Genomic DNA, 20,169 nt, shown 5'->3' with positions numbered 1-20,169 from the left:
CTTAGGTATACTTACAGTGAAAACAAGAATAAATTTATCATCAGAGAATAGAGATTCAAATGATAGTAAGTAAAAATATTGGAAACATATTAAAAATCATAACACAATTTCTAGAGCCTAAACTTAATTCACAAGACATTCCCCCGTTTCCTATACCTTCCCCCAAGTCCTTTCCCCAGGGTTTTCAGCCAGGATGGCTGAAATCCCATTCATCAGATAAAACCTGCTGGAGGCTTGTCACTAACTGAAGGATGCCTGGGAGTTCATTTGCACTCCAGTTAGACCAGGCCAGACCTTTGTACATATGCACAGAACTCCTTACATATTTTATGTACATTAATCTTGCAATGGTTATGATGACCAGCATGACACAGGCTTTCATTAGAGACCTTACATGGCATTCTTTTGATAAACCCAGTGGATCCTTGTACACCTGTGTACTCCTGTGCCCTTTACCAATTGGCATCAAGAGGTTTTTGCGTGACAGAGGGAATTTATTTGGCATAGTAAATGGGCATATAAGTAAGACTAATGGGTTGAAAGTAAAGTTAAGGCTGAAGTTCAGGGGAAATTTCCTGACAGTGAGATCTATTAGCCTGCAGAAAAGTATGCCAAGGAAAGTGGGAGAAACTTCAATGCTTGACACATTCAAACTAGAGTTAAACTTTAGGAATGAATTAAATAGGTGGAGTCGAATTACCTGATTCAGAAATTATATAAAGTGATTACTGTTAATGTCATTCATTGACTAGCAGGGCATGTAATCCCATGATGTACTAAATTTGCAAAAAATGGAGTGTTTTCTCTTAATAAGCGAGCAAGTGAACACCATGCATTGTTCCTTATGTCATTAGGGAATGCAGTGTAACCACTCAGTTCATATTACATGAGCTCAAAAGGTCTCATAAAAGTGATAAAATATGAGTGGACAGTTCCTATTCTTTCTGTGAAAGATTATATGGAATTAAAAGAAAAAGATCATCTTTCTATATGCTTTTGAATACTCATTTATTTAATGAAATATATTCTTGCTATAGAAGTCGATAGGATGGAAAGAAAAAAACCTATTACAGTTTATAGGATTTTAGAATAATTTCTATAGAACCCTATTAGTTTCATCCCTATTAAACTCAATAGAACTTTTCCAAAAGGTTAACCTTTTTATTTTATTGATTTTATAGCCAAAATCTATGTTAAAATAGAAGAGCTTGTAAAGAGCAGTAGTTTTAGGTCAGACCCTTAATTTTTAAATCATTTTTATTTTTAACTGTTCCTGGAATTTCTGAAAACAGTTTCAGGTGATATCAGGAATGTGAAAGGAGCAGCTCCTTGTTGTACCTATGTTTCTATTTTTTCTATGCAACACAACAGTGTTTTCATAGCTGTGCAGTGATCTAATTCTTATTACATTGTATTTATTAAATGTGTGCTCACAGGGTGTTGTAACTACATATAATTATGAACCCTTTTGCCACCAATAAAGCGAGAGTGCTGAAAGTTAAAAAAAAAATCAATATAAAATGTTGTTTATTTCCCAAAGATGACGCAAAAGCAATTTACAAAACTGAGATTTGACTATGGCACTTCTGATCAGAAATATGTGTAGCACTGTAGCGTAGAGATTTCTTGCAACAAAAAAAGGGATTTTTTTCCCCCCATGGCTGTAGTAAATCCATCTCCTTGAGAAGAAATAGCTAGGTTAACAGAATAATTTTTCTTTTGACCTAACAGCATCCACAATGTAGTTTAGGTTGATCTGTCACACAGGCTGTGAAATTTTTCACAACCCTGATGTGATGTAGCTAGGTTGACCCAAGTTTAGGTGTAAACCAGGCCTACAGTGGCTAAAGGCCAGTGCAATTAATAAAAAGTAGGGAAGGTAAGTAAACAAGTCGCATAGTAAGCTGAGGAATGAATAAATGATCCAGACATTAGTGCTAGAAAATGAGGTCACGCCTGTATGCACAGAAATCGATGCACATTAGTACGCTGGGGAACCACCTAGCACTTTGATTTCTCATCCAATCTGAAATGAGGCCACTGCCACTGGCCACACCAGCTATACTTAGCGTCCAATGCAAACCAGCCCTTGTTTGCCACAATCAGGAGTGTGAGTTGTAACTTTGGAGCTTCTTGGGCAGGGTTTGCGGGTGCTGGGGGTTAAACTCTGTAATGTGCAAAACGATTTGTAACAGCCTTCCCCCAGAGCGGAGCGAAAGAGCAGGCGCCACTAGGACCCCGAGGACAGTGACTGCGCGAGTCAAGCAGTGCCTGCAGCTGCCCTTGCTGGCTGGCTGAGTGGCTGCTCTCTGGCGTCCAGCTTCTGTGCTCGTTCTCTGGCAGCTCCCCGGCTCGTCCTGAGTTCGGCAGCCAGCGTGTTACAGGCGCAAAGGGGGAGGAATGTGATGACAACCAATCAGGACGGCCCGTTCCCTCGAGACGTCATAATCACAAACAAACCCCCAGAACCTGCAGCTGCTGCAGCAGCAGCAACAACAATAACAGACCGTGTCAGCTGCTGGTCAGTGCCCGCTTGTGTGTACGTGGTGGCAGGCAGCAGCAGCAGCAGCGTCGGCGGGAGAGAGCAGGCAGCGAGGGCAGACTGAAAACAGAAACGCTCCTGCTCAGAAGCCTCCAGAGATAATGTCGCAGGGCGAGGGAGTCAGCCTGCAAGAGGAGAATTTACATGGTAAGAGCCACCCGCTGCCTGCGACCTTCCCCCTTCACTAGCAATGGCTGGGCCCTCGAGTTGGCAGGCCTTGCTAGGGAAAGAGCCCCGCCTGCGCTCAGGGGCTACTGTTCCTCGGTAACAATGGTGCAGTCAATGTGAAACTTGCCCAGCACGGATAAAAGGTCAGCACTTGCAAACGGACGGTGTGATTAGCCCGCCCTGCGCAGGGAACATTCAGGGCTGGAGCAATTAACTCCACGTCGCGTGGGATTATTGTACCTGGGCTAGACACAGGGTTAATGTGAGGAATTGAAAAGTCACACAGTCACTGCTTTGACAATCTCACCCTTACCACAGAAATTACATTCTTTTGCCATCAATAGCCCCTATTGATGAAAGGCACTTGGGGATACTGTATACAACACTGCCTGATATCAATTGTGTTCCTTAGATTGTGAGCTCCATGGGGCAGGCTTGGTGGGTTCTTCCCCCGGGAAGCACCTAACACACTGATCTTTTACAGGAATGAAATAATAATGAGCTGTCGTGTAATGTCTTTATGTTCAAATTTACCGGTTCTAGTTTTGTCATTTGCACCCCTTGCAACAAACTAATAATTTGACTGAATATATTCTTGTTTCAAAATATTTCGGCAGCATGGATATGGAAAAAAGTGAGATTGAGTTAGAACATATGCATGTTTTACTGAGGGTGAAAGAGGAAGTGAAATCACGGCATGTATTTGCAATACTTTTTGTTTTAAAAATATGGAAATCGGTTTGCAGAAAATCTTAAATGAATCCTTCCTTATTCACCTCAATTTGGAGAAAGTGGGTATTTCCTACATACATGGGAGGTTTGGAAATAAACAAAGTCTAGTGTACTCAATATTTCTGACTCTTCTCTGGGATTTCTCTTTGTGTCAACGTGACAAACAGAGAGATTTGGTTTACTTGATTGCCCACTGTATTTATGATGACTGTTTAGGAGTTACGCAAGTTGCAAACCACAAGAGGCTGTTTTGTAACTCTCAGGGCCTTGGAAAATTATTTTTTTTAAAGGGACCCAGATAGTCTTATTTCTCTTATCACTGACACATGCAATTGGACACACATTGCATAAAAGGACTTCACCCGATATGTCTCTTATTCATCTCTTAGTTGGAAAGGCTGGAATAGGCAAACATTTATATGGGTACCACATCTGGAATGGGACATGAGGAAAAGTTTGCCTGACAAACCCATGCTTAACATCTGGGATATAAATATCAGGTTTTCTTGGGAAATTAAGTTCTATTTTATGTATCTTGAGTTTGTAATTTTATAGCAGTTCTGGCAGGAGATTCTCAGAGAGCTCATGAAGAGGGACATCTACTTCTCCACCAGGGAAATCAACGCTGGCTCAATGTCTTGCTGACAACGGTGATGAAATATTCTGAATAGGATGAAAGAATGGAACACGTTCAAAAAGCACTGAAATCTCAAGCACACAACCTCACCTCTAAGGACAGCTAGATTAGGATAGATTCTCAAGAGACATGTGCACCTTGGTAAAGTACAGAATGTGTTATTTGCAAAGCAAAAGGTACTGAGTCAGAGTTAAGAGGGTGTGTGATCTAGTGTAATTGCACGTTACTTTTGATGGTATGTTGGAAGTGCAAAGAAGTTTGTTGGGTAGGCGAGGATTAAGACAATGAGCATTAAGGCATGTGAAGGAAAATTGTTTTAAATGGGGATTTCACTGACCATGAGGTTTTGATGTAGAGAGAGACTCTTCTAACTGTAAAATAGAGTTTTGCCTTCTCTCATAGCAATTTACCATTTCAGACTTTGGAATTTTTTGCAAATGTTCTGTGCACTGACTAATTTTGGAAGTATTGTACTAAAGGGATTCACAAATCCAGTGATAATCCCACAAGGGACTCCATGCCTTGTCTCATGCTAGTCCTTATTCTTGCATAATACTGCCTGGTCCAGTGCACCAGTTAACATTCTTTTTCTTCAAATCCCTCCCCATGACTCATTCCATTCAGGTGGCCCTCCAGCCCCGCTCCACTTCCACCCTCTTGTTAATGTTCCCATTCTTTATAAAAACATATGTCCTCTGTATCTAATCTCTATTGCAGCAACTCATTTATAGTAATCTAGCTATAGCTCCAATCACTAGAATATCCAAATGCACAGAAAAGAAGAACTAACATGGTGTGTATGTAAATATAAGTTTTAGCTCATGAACTTTTAGTGTCATAACTCTTGTCCTCCCTATATTCTGTCATACATAGCTGTGTTGTGTCTGAATTATGTTTTAATTGGTTTTAATTAGTTTGCTGTTTGAAGCAGTTTTGCATGTCTGTGGAGCTGAATAAATAAGAAATGATCATTAATAATGGATTTGAGAGCTAGGATTTTGACAATTTTAACACTATTACCACTAGCCATTATCTGATGCTCTGTCTGTACAGTGCTTACAAATCATGCCCAGACCTCTTTCATCATGAGAACACAGTTAAAACATATTTTGATCTTGTTCAAAGACTAAAAGATGGAACTGTGATTTAACTCAGTTGCAGCTGGGGGCTCCTTACACTTGCATCTGTTGTACAGATGGGCCCTTAAAGGCTGCAGAAATAAAACAGGTCTTCGGTATTATCATAGCATGCTAATAGAGAATTACTTTTGATTTCCACTTGTTTAGAATGGCCTAATATAACCATTTACTCTAATCAGATATTATTGTGCATTCTAATAATTGCAGGTATACAGAAATATTTTAAAAGTCTAAAATCAGTCATAAACACTAAATTATCACTACACTCTAACATTGCTGTAAGTCAGAAAGAATGAGTGGCCATTTGCAATCAGAGATAAAATGCTGAGTAATTACTGTGATTAAAAGGTTACCTATTCAAACATTAACTTAGCATTAAGGTAACATCTTTCAAGTTCAAAGTGCTTTAAACATTATTTAAATAATCAAATATAATTATTCTATAAAAAGATCATGTCCAGATTCACAATAGTAAAGCATGTTAAATTATTTGGGTACAAAGCTGACAGCATGTGAGGTAGTAATCAGTTCATTGCATGTATGTACAAAAGCAACCTCTATATTTCTGGTGTGCTTTGGACAAGAACTATTTGATTAATATTTTTCTAGCGTGCTAGCAAAAACCAAAGATTTAAAGTATGGTACTTTCACCAATAGGATTGTATTATGCAAGTATAGTCTGTATTGTCTGATGGTTGGCTGAGTTAGGTAGTGTCACCAGCGCACCATCTGTTGATGAGCTGTTCTTTTTCCCTGTAAAGGTGAATATGGACAGGCATAGTTTCAATTTAAGTTCTTTCATATCCTACACAGTAAATGGAGGAGCAAAAGGTGGGCGGGGGCTGGAAGAGGCATTTGGAGCAAGGCAGGACAGGATGGAAGCCAGATCATAGGCTCAAACTGCTGAAGGTGCAGAAGCCAGGACCACAGTCACATCACATCCACGCTGATGACTCTTCTGAGCTTTTTTCAGGAATTCCACCAGGACAAATCAGAACAAGGAAGAAAGGTTTTTGTAGAGACCGTCAGATAGATGAACAGTTAGGAAGGCAACAGGTGGTGGTCTTGTGAAATGTTTTCCCCAACTTTGGTATCCCAAGTTATTTTCATGCAAAGCATTATATGGATATCCACTTTTTAAAGGAAGGGTATTAAAATTGTCCAATTAGTTACCCACTACACAAATTGACTTGACTGGATTCCTGTCTTATCTCCAACATTCAATCTACTCAGAACACAGCCAGCAAGATCCTCTCTGTTGTTTCACTCCAATTACATTTCATACTTCACAAATCTCTGCTTTGACTCCACTCCTTCTGCGTTCTATGAAAGCTGCTGATTTCATTTCTTTGTGTAGGACATGCCCCCTACACTCTGCTCAAGCCTCTGCCCTACCTATTTCTTTTCCTAGTCATAGTCCTGATTTTTTGGCTTCATTTAAACCTCTGGTAAGAATTGTCCCTCCAGTTAATACATGCCCCTACCTCCCCTTTCCTCATTCACACATTAAAAGTCCCACCTATTATCTTCACCAAAATGCAAATACAACTCCACTGTCATCTGCCTACTTGTGTTAATTGTATTGTGCCTGGAATGACTATAGATTATAAACTTTTCAGGGTAGGGACACTATATTATGTCTATATTTACTATTGTAAAGGTCTGTGTATATCAACATTTTATATAAACAAACTCCATTGACTCGTGTGTATATATATATAATTATTTAAGTATTATCCACTTAGCTGATTTTATAAATGAAGAACCAACTCTAGGTCCTTTGATATACTGGTTGGTGCATTAACATGGAAGTTAATTGTTACTGAATACATTTTGATAAGACAAATTAATATGTCAATGTCAACTGATCTTCAATATATTTTAGGTAGCAATAGCTGATCTAACATTTGCCAAACATCCCTTATTGCCTAACAGTAATGCTTTAAAATGTGTTTAATGAAAAAGTTAAACAAGCACAACGTTTTGAATAAATTAACTGTTAAAACATTGGCAGAGGAAGTCAATTCTTGATATGAGAATCCATATCTTTCAACTGCATTGACCCATGAAGATGTACACAGTGGACTATCCCAGTGACTTAAAATAAAAGCTTCTCTATCTAAGCATAGATGTAGACACTTTGTACTATCATGTTTCTCCTGTGAATCAGAACTGCATGACGTATTAGCTTTCCAAGAAAAGCAGCTAAGCATTTGGTAGGCATTCTTCCCCACTTCATTAGCTGGAATACTAAAGGCATTGGGCAGAACTTTAGTGTACATTTTGCATCACACTGAAAAGTCACCCCGGTGGGAGATCTGACAGTCTAGCTCTTAAAGCTCCTTTTACACAGTTTGTTGTCCACAAGTGTGCAGTTGCCACAAAACAAACCATATTACACAAATGTATGACGGCCTGATCTAAAGCCCATTAAAGTCAATTCAAAGACCCCTATGGACTTTAATGGGCTTTAGATCAGGTCCGTAACACACAGGAAAGTGGCATAAAAAGAACAAACAATATGAACAGTATCAGTATATTTACCATGGGGAAAAAATGTCTTTCGATAACTATTTTGAATATAATCGAAAGGGTTACAGCTTTAGCCCTTTGAAAGGCTTGTTACAATAGTTTTACTCTTAACCAGCAATAATCTGTGTGTACCAGGTGCACCCACTTCATAGAAAGCGGGACTGAGATTATCACACCTAACTTGAAAAGTGTTATGTGGGTGTTGGTCTATTTTTTTAACTTTTAATACTTGTCTCTGTGGCTTTTTCCTGTTTTGTTTTTAATTCTGCCGAGCAGGTTCCTGGGTGGAACTGCACTTTAGCAGCAATGGAAATGGCAATGGTAATACTGTCCAGCCAACAAGCCAAGAGCAAGTACCGGACTCTATTTCTATTTACAATGGGGACATGGAGAAAATACTCCTAGATGCCCAGCATGAATCTGGAAGAAGCAGTTCAAGAGAAAGCTCACGCTGTGATAGGTAGCTATAAATACATTATTACAAACACGGCAGTGCTTACTATAAGTGCAATTTTCCGTGTATGTGTGTGATTACTTATATTGTGCATGTGTTTATATACACATACATTTATGTCTGTATAAAAATTCACAACCAAAAGGTAGGTTTCTTTTAAACATAGGTTAAAAATAGGAACACTGTTTCTGCAGCAGCCCATTCTGAAACCATAAAGAAATTATAAGCCATGGAAAAGTCACCACATTGTGAAAGGGCCTTCTCAAGGGTTTTGACATGCTGTGACTTTGTAGGGAAAGTGTATCAGCATCAGATGCGCTTTGCACAGATACACTGCTTAATCACTGGCAATAGTCATGCTTTAATAAAAGAAAATCTGATGATTTCACCGCCCGGACTAGCACATGGTGGCTGCCATCCTAAGAGATTGTATAATCAGCCTGTGCCGAAACAGTGCCAATGCCATTCCTAAGGTGTAAGGTGTTACTTTATTAGCTGTATGGAAAAGTAATGGTAAAAAGGGGATGATAAAAACAAAATGTGTGCTTGTGGTGCTATATTTATTTAGAAGACTTTAGGTCATTGCTGAAATGATGATGCTTTGGCTTATATCTAATTTACAGACCATAGAGCTTTCTAGTAGCAGCATATAAAAACAATTTATATATGGAGCAGCTCTCATAAATTGACTTTTATTTCAATGGGGCCATGACAATTTACCGCAGTGGAGGGTCTGCACTGTAAAGTTTAATTTGATTGAAGGAACTGGAAGGCTTATGAAATGGGCAAGAGGAGGTTGAACCTCCCATTTCTAGGTGGCTGGTTTGAATGCAGGCCAAAAGCCATCATTGTCTATGGTCTATCTGCCATTCTTCAGTGATATTTATGAACTGTGTTGTGGGGCCAAATCCAGTAACCTTGTAGACAAATGTCCACATCTGCAAAAGTAAACCAGCTTCCTTCTTGTCAGATGCAGTCAAATGAGAGTGGAGGGTGGGGGTTGTACTGCGTCCCTCCATTAGGTCGGGGTTGAGGCAGATTAGTGAAGAAGCTTGTGCTGGTCCTGCCCATGCTGTAACTGCCCAGTAGGAGAATCTGCAGCTGTGCCAACAAGGTTTGTTCACTAACTTTTAGCTCCCTGCATAGAGAATTTCAGCATGAAGAATGTAATGAGACCTTTCCCCCTCCTTGTGCTTCTCTTTGCAAAGCCCTCCTCGTGCCCAGACGCCTCAGGACATTAACAGAGCTTCTGAAACGGAGAGTCACAGCAATGGAGAGAAGAATAGCTCTCAGGTAAAAGTTAAATCGCCTTCCTGTGAGAATGTGTCTGTGACTATCACAGTTTCAAAACTAATATAAAGCATACATAGAAAAGATGAGACTGATACTTCAAAGACTAAACTACTGAGTAACTTTACTCCTGAGAGATTCCTTAGACACTCAGGAGTTTAAGAGTATGTGTACACTGCAATCAAACACCCATGGGTGGCCCATATCAGCTGACTTGGGCTTGCGGGGCTCAAGCTGCAGGGCTGTAAAATTGCAGTGTTGATGTTTGAGCTCAGGCTGGAACCCAAGCTCTGGGGCCCTGCGAGAGGACAGGGTCCCAGAGGACAGACTTCAGCCCAAGCCCAACCATCTACACTGCAGTTTTGCAGCCCAAGCCAGCCACAGGTGTTTTATTGCTGTGTAGACATATCCTAGGACTTCGTAGGATCAGGCCCCATATATGGACAGTTCTAAGCCACTAATTTGCATAGTCACTTTTTGAAAACATGAGCTGTGATTTTCAAAAGGAACCTAAGGGAGTTAGGTGCCCAATTTCCATTGTCTTATTGGCAGTTTAGTGCCGGAGTTCCTTAGGCTTCTTTGAAAAATTCCATACACATAGGTAAAAATGTTCACCTTCAGAATTTACAGTAGTGATTAGGAAGAATGGTTCAGTAGGTAGGCGACAAGGAGACCTGCGTTTGATTCACAGCACAGCCACTTACATCTTGGTGTGACCTTGGGCAAGGTCACACAATCTACTCATGGTCTCAGTTGCCCGTCTGTACAATGGGGATAATATTTCCCTACCACACAGCAGTTTTGGAGGATAAAAGCCATTAAAATTGTGAGGTGCTCAGATATTACAACAGGGACCATATATAAAATATAGATACATCAATATTCCCTGACGTCATATAGATGACCTGCAAGGCAGAAATGTCCTTCTCCTAACATGACTGTCACCCCTTTGCATTGCTCAGGTTTATACCAGCAGGTGTTTGTTGGTTTTATTTCTAAATAATAATCTGCTGCAATGAGTGCATCATGAATTTAAAAGGAATAACTTTGGGCCTAAAAAATCCTTCCTTTGGTCTGTTAGAAATTATAGCCTCAGAGGTAAATTATAAAAGCAATGAACTGAGATTAAGCCATATGATCCGTATTCACTTTAATAACTGGAACTGAGTAGGTACATTTCTACTTGTTGCTTTGATAATTTACCCTTAATATTTTATATATTAAATATATTAAAACATTTATTTATTACTTTTGAAATACTTGAGATACTGTTGGTAACAAATACATCTGGTAAATCAGGATAAGAAAAGGATATTCATTGGAAGCAAAAAGTCACATTTTATGTACTGAATATTGTCAAGTTGCTGATATAAGGCTAAAATCACAGGTCTACACAGTCTCTATTAGATACTTGCTATTCTTCTTTAAATGTTTCATCTAAAACTCTTTTGTAGATAAAGTGTGATCAGTAACTCAGTTAAATGTAAGGATGACCTCCCTATCTATCTATCCTATGCTTTAACCCAAGTAATCAGCTGTCTGGATGCATCGAGAGTTTCATCCGGAGTATTTCTATATGCATGACTTGTAACCTGAATGACATTAGCAACTTTCACCATAATAGTGTATACATACACACATCACTGAGAAGAAGGTTGGCCTTGTGGTAAAGACTTTGTACTTGGACTCAGGAGATCTGGGGTCATTTCCCATTTCTGCCACAGATTTCCTGTGTGATCTTGGTCAAGTCACTCTTTTTGGACCTCAGGTCTCCATCTGGAAAGTGCGATACCTACTACTTCTTTTCTCTTGTCCATTGTCAGATTGTAATGTTTCCAGGGCTGGGGTTGTTGGACAGCACTTAGCACAATAGGGCTATGATTTCAATTAGGACCTCTAATTACTACCCTAGTACAAAGGAGAAATAACAACATATGGTAAGTTATTTGAGAATACCAGCATAACAGTTCATTGTGCCCTCACATGTGCTGTATTTCCTCTAAATCTAAAAAAGGAATGCCACTATACTTGCCTTTAAAAATAGAAAATTAATTTGCATTTCCTCTATCCTTTCTCTCCTTTTACTCCATCTCACCAAATCATGTATCAAATGCACTGATCCCTTCTGAGGTGGTTTCTAAAGTTACTTCTCTCTCCTCATTTAAATGTTTCTCAAAGACCCACTTTCTCTGCAGCTCCTGCAAGAAACTAGCTGACTAAATTATCTATGTAGGTACAGTCCAGGTATATATCATGAGTGAACTGTTGATATATTACACACAAAAGAAAACCTCCATTAAAAGAAAATAAGATTGCAAAATCAAGCATTTGAAAGTCACAAAATGCCAGAATTAAAGTTCTATACGACCTTAATTTGCCTCCCTGTGTGTACACATTATCATAGTCTTCGCTTACCTGATCACATACTTTCCCCCAGAAACACAGGACCCCTGCCTCATACAGTGCATACTTAATGAGCTATTCAATATTTTGTTTTCGCCTCATTGTTTAATGTGTGGCCTCAGGCCTTATTTTCTGCATATTATTCCAGTGCTGCTCTGAAGACGGAATTATTAATTTCCTCATGGGCTTTTCTGTAGTGCTCATTACTGTGGTATCTGAACTCTTCACAAACATCAATGAATTTATTTTCACAACACCTCTGTGAGATGGGGATGTGTTGTTATCCCCATTTCACAGATGGGAAACAGAGGCATGGAGAGATTAAGGTAAAAAGTATTTTGGTACCCAATTTGAGATGCTGAAGATCTTATTTTTCCAAGAATTTAGCATTACATAGCTATACGTTGAAAGCACAGCTCCCGTTGCAGCTATGAACTGCAAATCAGATGCAAGAGTCTCAAGTCAGGCACTCAAAAAAAACAAGGAACATAGGAGTATAGGACTGGCAGAGACCTCCTGGGTCATCAAGTCCATTCACCTTCTATTGTAGGCAACTCTGTTGTATAATTGTGCTCATAAACTTATCAAAGTGCATCTTAAAACTTGTTCAAATAATTAGTGACCAAGTGTGAAAAGATTTAAGGTTTAAGGTGATTTGCCCAGTATCACAGGCATTCTGTAGCAGATGCCCCAGGTCACTATTCAACTACTTTACCATGAAACCATCCTTTTCTTTCCCTGCTGTCCCCTGCCTCATCCACTACACACCTTCCAACTTCTGCAACACATAAGGCAGAGATTCTCCAGACAATCATCTCCTTCTCTACTGAATCCTGATTCATCTTCAAAGCGAGTCTATCCTGTGCACAGAATGAGGCAGGGGTCCTATGGAAAAAATAAGTATGTGGTCATGTAATTAAAGGCTGTATCATAATGCATATACACAAGGGGACTGAATTAAGATTGCACAGATCCTCAATTCTGGTATTTCCTAACTTTTGAGTGCTTGACTTTGTAACCTTAATGTGGTGGGGGGGCTTTTTTGTTTGTTTTTTTCCCACCATGTTTGCGTGTAGTTTCTTAGGTTTTTAAAAAAGCAAACTGAAAACACGGACATTCCATAATGTGGCCTCATATTGAAACCCTCATGGGTCAGCCGGCTTGGAAGTTTTAGATCCAGCATGCAGACCTTGCCAAGTGAGCTAAGGGAGTAACTGATACAGGTTGTTGTCTTCTATATGGCGCACCACTAGAGCAGGATGAGAGGGTTTGCTTGGAGTTTCAGTTATTTGCTGACAGCAGTGGAATGATGAGACTAGGAATCTTGGATTCCATTCCAGGCTCTGGAAGGGAGTGTACTCTTGTGCTCATAGATCCTTCTGCCTGTTCCCACCCCCCAAGTCTGACACCTTCTAACCCATCTCCCTCAAGCCTGTCTGTCACTGTCAGAGTCCTATCTCTTCCCTATCCCTGCCTCATATCAGTCCCATTTTCCTCACCTAGCCAGTCCCCATATCTGTTCCTCAGTGCCCATTTTTACAGAAATGGCAAAAGGTACAAAGGCCACCCTGCGCCAAATTCCAAGTCCCTGCGCCAAAGCATGGGGACAAGAGAGCTTTTCACATTTTATCATCATGGGCATAACAATTTTTTCCCTAGCCCTGTTCTCAGAAGTGATCGAACCATTTTGGCTGAAATTTTCCAAAATAAAATAAAATAAAAAATAATCAGCCTGAGGTAAACACCCAGCATAGAAGGAAGGCATTGAATACTGAATTAGAGGAAAACGTGGATACTGCAAGTGAACTTGAGAATTAGCAGGGGGTACAGATCAGAGGGCTGCATTGTGACGGTACAACTTGAGAGGGTCTTAGGTTGGGGAAAACCAGAGAGAGTCCTTGCAGAAAACAGTCAAATTCTGTAAGTCAATCTAGTTTTTAAAAGGGTGGTGGTGGTGGTGGTTTGTGTAGTCACAACAGTCCAATGCACTGATTGATAAAGACTTTGTTTTAGTCTGAAGAAGATTTTCTTGAAAGAAGAAAAGAAGTAGAAAGACTCTTGCAGAAAAATTCAGACTGGATATGGGATTGGTCCAGCAGGCCTGAGAACATCCCACCAAAGTGAGTGTCCTCAGCATCTGTAATCCCTCTGATAAGGCTTTTATTTTTCTGGTGGTAAATTTATATGGTAACATGATGTTTGTTTTCCCTTTCTAAACTAGGGAATTTCTCTTTAAACACCCCAAGCGTGCTGCTTCTCTCAGCATGAGAAACACAAGCATGATGAAGAAAGGAGGCATATTCTCAGCAGAATTTCTAAAGGTTTTCCTTCCATCTCTGCTTCTCTCTCATTTGCTTGCCATAGGGCTAGGGTAAGTTCTTTATTTTTAAAAAAAGAAAGTCATTCTACTTTAGCTTTCTCCCATCTATTCTCTGAATAGTGTCATCCCAACCTTCTTCATATGCTTAAAATGTAAATGGTACAACCACAGTGATCAGTTATTCACTAACCAGTATACACTACTTTGAAGCTATTTTATCACAGAAGCAAAATAAAACATGGCCAGACCTGGCCAGTCATCTTATATTTTGCAAGTCTCCTACCTGTTGCTTGTGGCATTGTTGCATGGATCGTTTTTCCTCAATGCTTTTCTCTTTATTTGAGGCCTTACCTAAAGAACGGTCAAAAGTTGAAGTTAGGAATTATACAATTATACAAATTATACAATTCGTAATATTCAGTTCTGTTGTGATGGGTGGATTTTAACTTTAACTAAAAAAAGCCAGTGAGTTTTATTGTGCATGTTTCTGAAACACATGACCTAGTATAAAAACAATGGGAGGGGTCTTCTTCAAAGAGCATTGGGCCAGATCAGAACAACCTTCAATCACACCTGTAGGAAAGGGACTAGGGGAAGAGATCAATCCCCTAATTCCATCCACCCAGGTATCCCCACAGAATATCTGTCAGGGAATCTGTGGGAGGCGAAGCCCATCTACATTAAGGCCCCATGTCCACTCAGGCCCTCTCCCATGGAGGTTCACAAGGGACTTCCCACAACCCTTGGGGGGTGAGCTTTGTAGAGAGGAGATACATGACAGTCCAGAATTGTCTTTTCCAAGGAATCTCTGTGAGGCTAATGGGATGATTTGCTTCCCCACCAGCCCCATTCTTCCTACCCAGTCTCTGCCCTCTCACTCACCTATGTAGATCCTGGAGGCCTCTGGAAGTTCCAGAGGTGGGGGAGGGGGTATGTGTGTGTGTGTGTGTGTTTGTGTGTGGAAGGTATGCCACATTTCTCAGAGCCATTGTATTATAAATAAACAAGATAAAGCTTGCTCATTCCACAGGGTAACATGACTTGTTCTGATCTCATACCAGCGTAAATAGGCACTAGTTTTCTTGCAGTCCAAGGGGTTACACCATTGTAAAGCTGTTGAACATGAGACAACAATGAGGCTCAATAACTTGAGTATGGCAGTGCTGTTTACAATAATCCTATTGGCTTGTTTTCAGCATTCCTTCCCTGATGGACATTCCCTTCTTTCCTCTCTGTTCACACACCCAATCCAATGCATTAGGGTCAGACTGGTAAGGGAGAAGTACTTGAAAGGAACACGCACTTCTAGGTGTATGAGGGTGCAGATTAGTGATCTTCATGTACAAATCCTAGACACTATTAACTTAATAAAGTAAAAACTGATTTTAAACAAACCAATCTTACTTCCCCCAAATCTTAAATGTGTTGAAAATCACTTAAAATTAGTCTACAAAGTTGATTATATAAATAAATAGAAATGAAAAACTATATGACTGTTCAAGATTTTATAGCAACACACTGAAGTATTCCTTCGAAGTACAAACAAGACTAGTGTAACATAATATGTACTTCATTACTTGACTTTCCAGAATTGCTCTGAACTTGCAACATTCAGCTCACTTAGGCACACAATAGCACAAGATCACAACTTGTAACACCTTAATAAACTGTTGCGTTTAAATGGGGTCACAATGGTAATATTCATAGCGGTCATTTCTTTCAACTGAGGAGAGCAAATAAATATAGGACAGAATGTAGAACAATAGTGAAATAACGAACAAATAATAAAAAGTGATTGATGAAAACACTAAATCAAATAACAGTGGGTGTAACACAGCTGACACTGAGCACATTATTTGCCTCTTAAAATCCGGTGTGACTTATGGGACAAGAGTACACACAATTACGAACAACTGAAAATAGGTGTTTATAACAGAAACTGTTTTGTAATCTTAACTATAGCAGGTGCTGAAGCTGCTATTATAAGTTACATAGGTAGTTATCTGATGAGGGAAAAAGCATTCCTTACATGCTGTACAGTCTTTTTAAAATGAATGCAACACTTGTTCACATATATTCTCTGCCCCAAGGATTTATATCGGAAGACGTCTGACAACCACAACTACAACCAGCACTTTTTAAAGGGAGGATGAATTCGGTCAGGCTTGAAGTAATGACAATATCCATCTGGGAATACAAATGGTGAATGGCAGGAACTTCTGAGCTAGTGATAGCTACATTGAGCTGTACTGTTTGTTCTGTAAATGTGTTACTACTTTAGTAGTAGAGTAGAAGAGATACTGAAGCCAAGCAATCATGTATAATTTTTAGATCAATTTATAAAGCATGTTTCAGATTGATTAATATCTGCTGTGATGCTTGCTGGGGAAATATTGAAAATTAAAAAAACCTGTGTTAAAAAATAAACCCTTAGCTTTCATATACTGATTCTGATGCAGGTAGGAATTCATCTAAACCATCTAAATATTTCAGAAAAAGAAAATATTATCATTATTAAAGTGTGGCCTTATATATGCTATTAGAGAATCCTATGATTTGATTTGAGGTGACATCATTTACTTAAAGTTTTGATTAGCTATTTTTCATTTTGCATATGAGAGACATGAAATGTTAAGACATTCTCTAGATGCTCAGCTGGTACATACGGCGTAGCTTCAGTGGAACTATGCTGACTTATAGCAGCTCAGAATCTGGTCCACAAAAGCCTCAATTAAAATTTGGTCCTCAGTGCCTAACACATTATTTTCTTTGCAGTGCCCTTTATTATTTTTCAGTTAACTAAAATTCTTTTGCTGTACCTTCTTGCAAAATATAGCTTTTAAAGAATTTTTTTGATTTGTTGGCAAAAAATCGTATTTCCATCCTAAATTGGCCTACTTCTCTTATAAAGCTGAAGGAACAGCATACATGCTTATTTATATGTATGAATGGAACTCATTTTGATTCAGGAATTTCATCTTACTATAATAAGTCAAAAAAAAAAAAAAAGAAAAAATCTTTGCCAAATTCATAGGAAGTCTTATGTATTTTAAAAAAATATTCTGGATTCAGAGTTGTTTCCCCTTAAGGCAGTGTCTTTTATTATGCACACGCGGGTGTACACGTGATCTGCAGACGCAAAGTCAAATCTATTTTGTTTGTGATAACATCGTTTAAAAATAAATTTGCTCCTAACATAGATTTTCTCTTTATCATTTGGCAAATGTTGACTTTTTTCTTTTGTGCTTGGAATGGAACTGAAATTAATGTGGCTGTTTACAACAGCTCCATTAACTGCACACGGTGTTTGTGTCCTATCACCAACAGTGTCATCACAGCTATGGGGAATAGTTTCTGCTGCAAAGGCAAGAAGTGGCACTCATGACCTGGGCCCCAATCCTGAAGCCAGTTATACATGTTTATCTTTGCGAGTCAGACTCCTCGTGTATGAAGTTAAGTACATGTGCCTTTGCAGGAACAAGACTTGTTTTTGTACTTTTTTTTTTTAAATAATGTTTCAACTATGGATTTATATGATTTCTTTAGTTTCTGAATAATCTTTCCCATCAAATTGTAAGCATTTGAAAATAGATGCAATTTGGAACCTAAAAATCCTGACACAGTTTTACTCATTATAACCCTAGCTGAGCTCTGTGTGGGTAGACACCTGAACTTCTGCTGAGTTCATTCCATGATTGGGAGCCAAAGTCATGAGGAATTATAACTGATGCTTTTTATTCAACAATTTATTTTGGTATTTGAGTGGTTGTCAGATGAAATGTCCAAGAAAAAAAAGTATATTTTAGTGTAAAAGTCTTAACACCAATTATTGTATGTAATTTTTAAAAACAGAAGTGAGCACCAGGAGGTTTGTTTTCTTTTTAATTATTAATAGTAGGTAGCAAATAAGCTTATATTCTTCAAATTGCAGGGGCTTTTTTCCCATGTAGTCCGTGTGTGTATGTATATGTATCACATCTTTATGTGATAGGCCATAATTAGAGAAATAATTTTTAAGAAGTTTAGCAGAAGCTGTGAAATGCATTTGAGAGAGACTTTCTGGTACCATTGAATTCAGTTAAGCATTACCATAGTATATTGTAACATATCACTTATAAGAAAAATACCAACCATTAATAAAAGGAAGGAAATATATTTATAACAGAAGCAAAGAAACCTAAGAAAATGAAGCAAAATCTAACACAGGGAAACAGAGTTACCATTGTGGCGTCCTGCTTGTGGGAAGGATGCTGGGGAATGTAGCTCTGTGGACACTGACTTCCAGTTGATTAAGTGTGGCTTAAAACCTTTTTTAGCTCAAGTGTGTTACCCTGTTGAGTCCAAGCTCTAGACCCTCAAGACTGCATAAGAATCTGTGCCACAATACTGTTTGCATGCCATGAGGATCTAAAATCTGTTCAGCTGCATTTACTGCACCACCATTTTAGGTTTTCTATTGTTTTGTTCCATTTCCAGTATAATTTTTCCCATAAATTAAGATAATTTGAGTTGCCAAATACCTCTCATTTAGATCATCCCTTCTGACAGGATTGATTTCTTTGCCCCTAACTGAATTCTTGTATGTAGGTGACAAATAAGTTGTTAAAAATAAAGAATAGCTTTTTCAGCAGTCTAAATAACAATCGCTTTTGAAGCAAATTTCACTTACTCTGCCGAATATATCCATGTGGGTCATTTATTAGGATTTTGCACAAGCCCCAGCATCCTCAGCATCAGAATCAGGACCCCGGTGTACTAGGCTCTATAAAGGCTTACAGTCTAGGGTCCTGCTAAGTGCATCAGAGCCTCACTGATTGCAGTGGGGGCTGCCAGCAGATGCAGGGGTCCATCTTCACAGAGCTTCTTGCAGGACTGGGGCCTAAAGTGAAGCTAGATGCTAGACAAGATGTGTTACCAAACATTGCAAGCCAGAGGACTGGGAGAGAGAAAGAGGATGAAGGTAACAATAGGATCACCTAATTACACTGGCCAGCTATCTGCAAAACTTGATGGTTCCAAATCAACATTTGGGAGATTTTTTTATTTTAAATACCTATTATCATCTATTCCCTGTGTCACAGAACTTAGCTATCTCACTGTACTTAACTCAAATGCCTAACAGACAATGGCAAGGAAAGCCCTTTTGTCAAAGATTCAACACTTGTTCCCATTCAATGAAAGGCTGAGCATGCTCTCAATCCATATCAGTGCCACCATCCTCCCCCCCAAAACCTCCAGCCAAGGTTTCTCGACATGCAAAATGAACTGATACAACAATTGAAGGCATGAATTAAAAGTGATTGTTATTTCTGTTCCAGTTTGTGTGCAGGCAATCCCTAAGACAAAAATCAAGAAGAACTTTTTTTTTTTAATTTAAAAAAGAAATACAAAAGAGTATAAAGACATCTTCTCCCTCTTCAAGTCTTCTTGAAGGGTAGGGCTCAATCTTTAGAGAGCAATACAGAATAGTCAAGTCAGTCTATTCTGATACTTTCAGCAAGAATAAGTGGATCAAAGGCGGCATTTAGCTTTCAGATTCTCTCTCTCAGATAAATTTGACACATCTTGACAGTGCTGTGCGTGGGTAATGTAACTCACTGGGAAAATTCAAACTCCAACCTGGCTCCTGTTCTAGCACTTCTGCTTCTGGCATAAAAATAAAGGTGATTGATTCCCATGGGAGTTGCAGGTACTCAACTCCTTTCTAGATCGGGCACTAAGTCCTTGTTTCTGCTCCAGCTCAGAGCCCCGTTTACTGCAGTGAGAATCCATCCACATAGAGCATTTTGCAGAATTGGGACCTAACTTTGCTGAAATCTAGCACAAGGCAGAAAAATAGTGGAAACATCTTTTCTTGAGGCTTTTCAAACTACATTGAGCAAAGCATTATAATACACTCTCTGCGACCAATTCTAGTCCAGCAGAGGAGAAGGGTATAAATAATTTCCATTG

At 39.1% G+C, this 20,169-nt stretch overlaps 1 protein-coding gene across 1 annotated transcript; it reads left to right on the top strand.

The window, feature by feature from the left end:
* The first annotated feature begins 2,488 nt into the window (after nt 1-2,488).
* Nucleotides 2,489-17,523, top strand: BNIP3 (BCL2 interacting protein 3). Its single transcript, XM_067533467.1, has 6 exons — nt 2,489-2,689; nt 8,027-8,210; nt 9,413-9,497; nt 13,911-14,017; nt 14,119-14,268; nt 16,308-17,523. Exons 1-6 carry the CDS (start codon nt 2,644-2,646, stop codon nt 16,357-16,359), a joined length of 624 nt encoding a protein of 207 aa, XP_067389568.1. The 5' UTR covers nt 2,489-2,643; the 3' UTR covers nt 16,360-17,523.
* The last annotated feature ends 2,646 nt before the right edge of the window (nt 17,524-20,169 follow it).

The sequence above is a fragment of the Emydura macquarii genome, unplaced genomic scaffold (assembly GCF_026122565.2).
Source record: "Emydura macquarii macquarii isolate MOO-44397 ecotype Brisbane River unplaced genomic scaffold, CSIRO-AGI_Emac_v2 contig_3343, whole genome shotgun sequence".
Taxonomy (NCBI): domain Eukaryota; kingdom Metazoa; phylum Chordata; order Testudines; family Chelidae; genus Emydura; species Emydura macquarii.
Note: the sequence above shows the minus strand (reverse complement) of the source record. Positions and strands in the feature narration are given on the sequence as shown.

What these genes read in the sequence shown, in the direction of transcription:
- BNIP3 (XM_067533467.1), top strand. Translation starts at nt 2,644, where the DNA reads ATGTCGCAGGGCGAGGGAGTCAGCCTGCAAGAGGAGAATTTACATG. An exon ending in GCAAGAGGAGAATTTACATG is followed by an intron (nt 2,690 to 8,026) that starts GTAAGAGCCACC and finishes TCTGCCGAGCAG; the next exon opens with GTTCCTGGGTGGAACTGCAC. An exon ending in GAAAGCTCACGCTGTGATAG is followed by an intron (nt 8,211 to 9,412) that starts GTAGCTATAAAT and finishes CTCTTTGCAAAG; the next exon opens with CCCTCCTCGTGCCCAGACGC.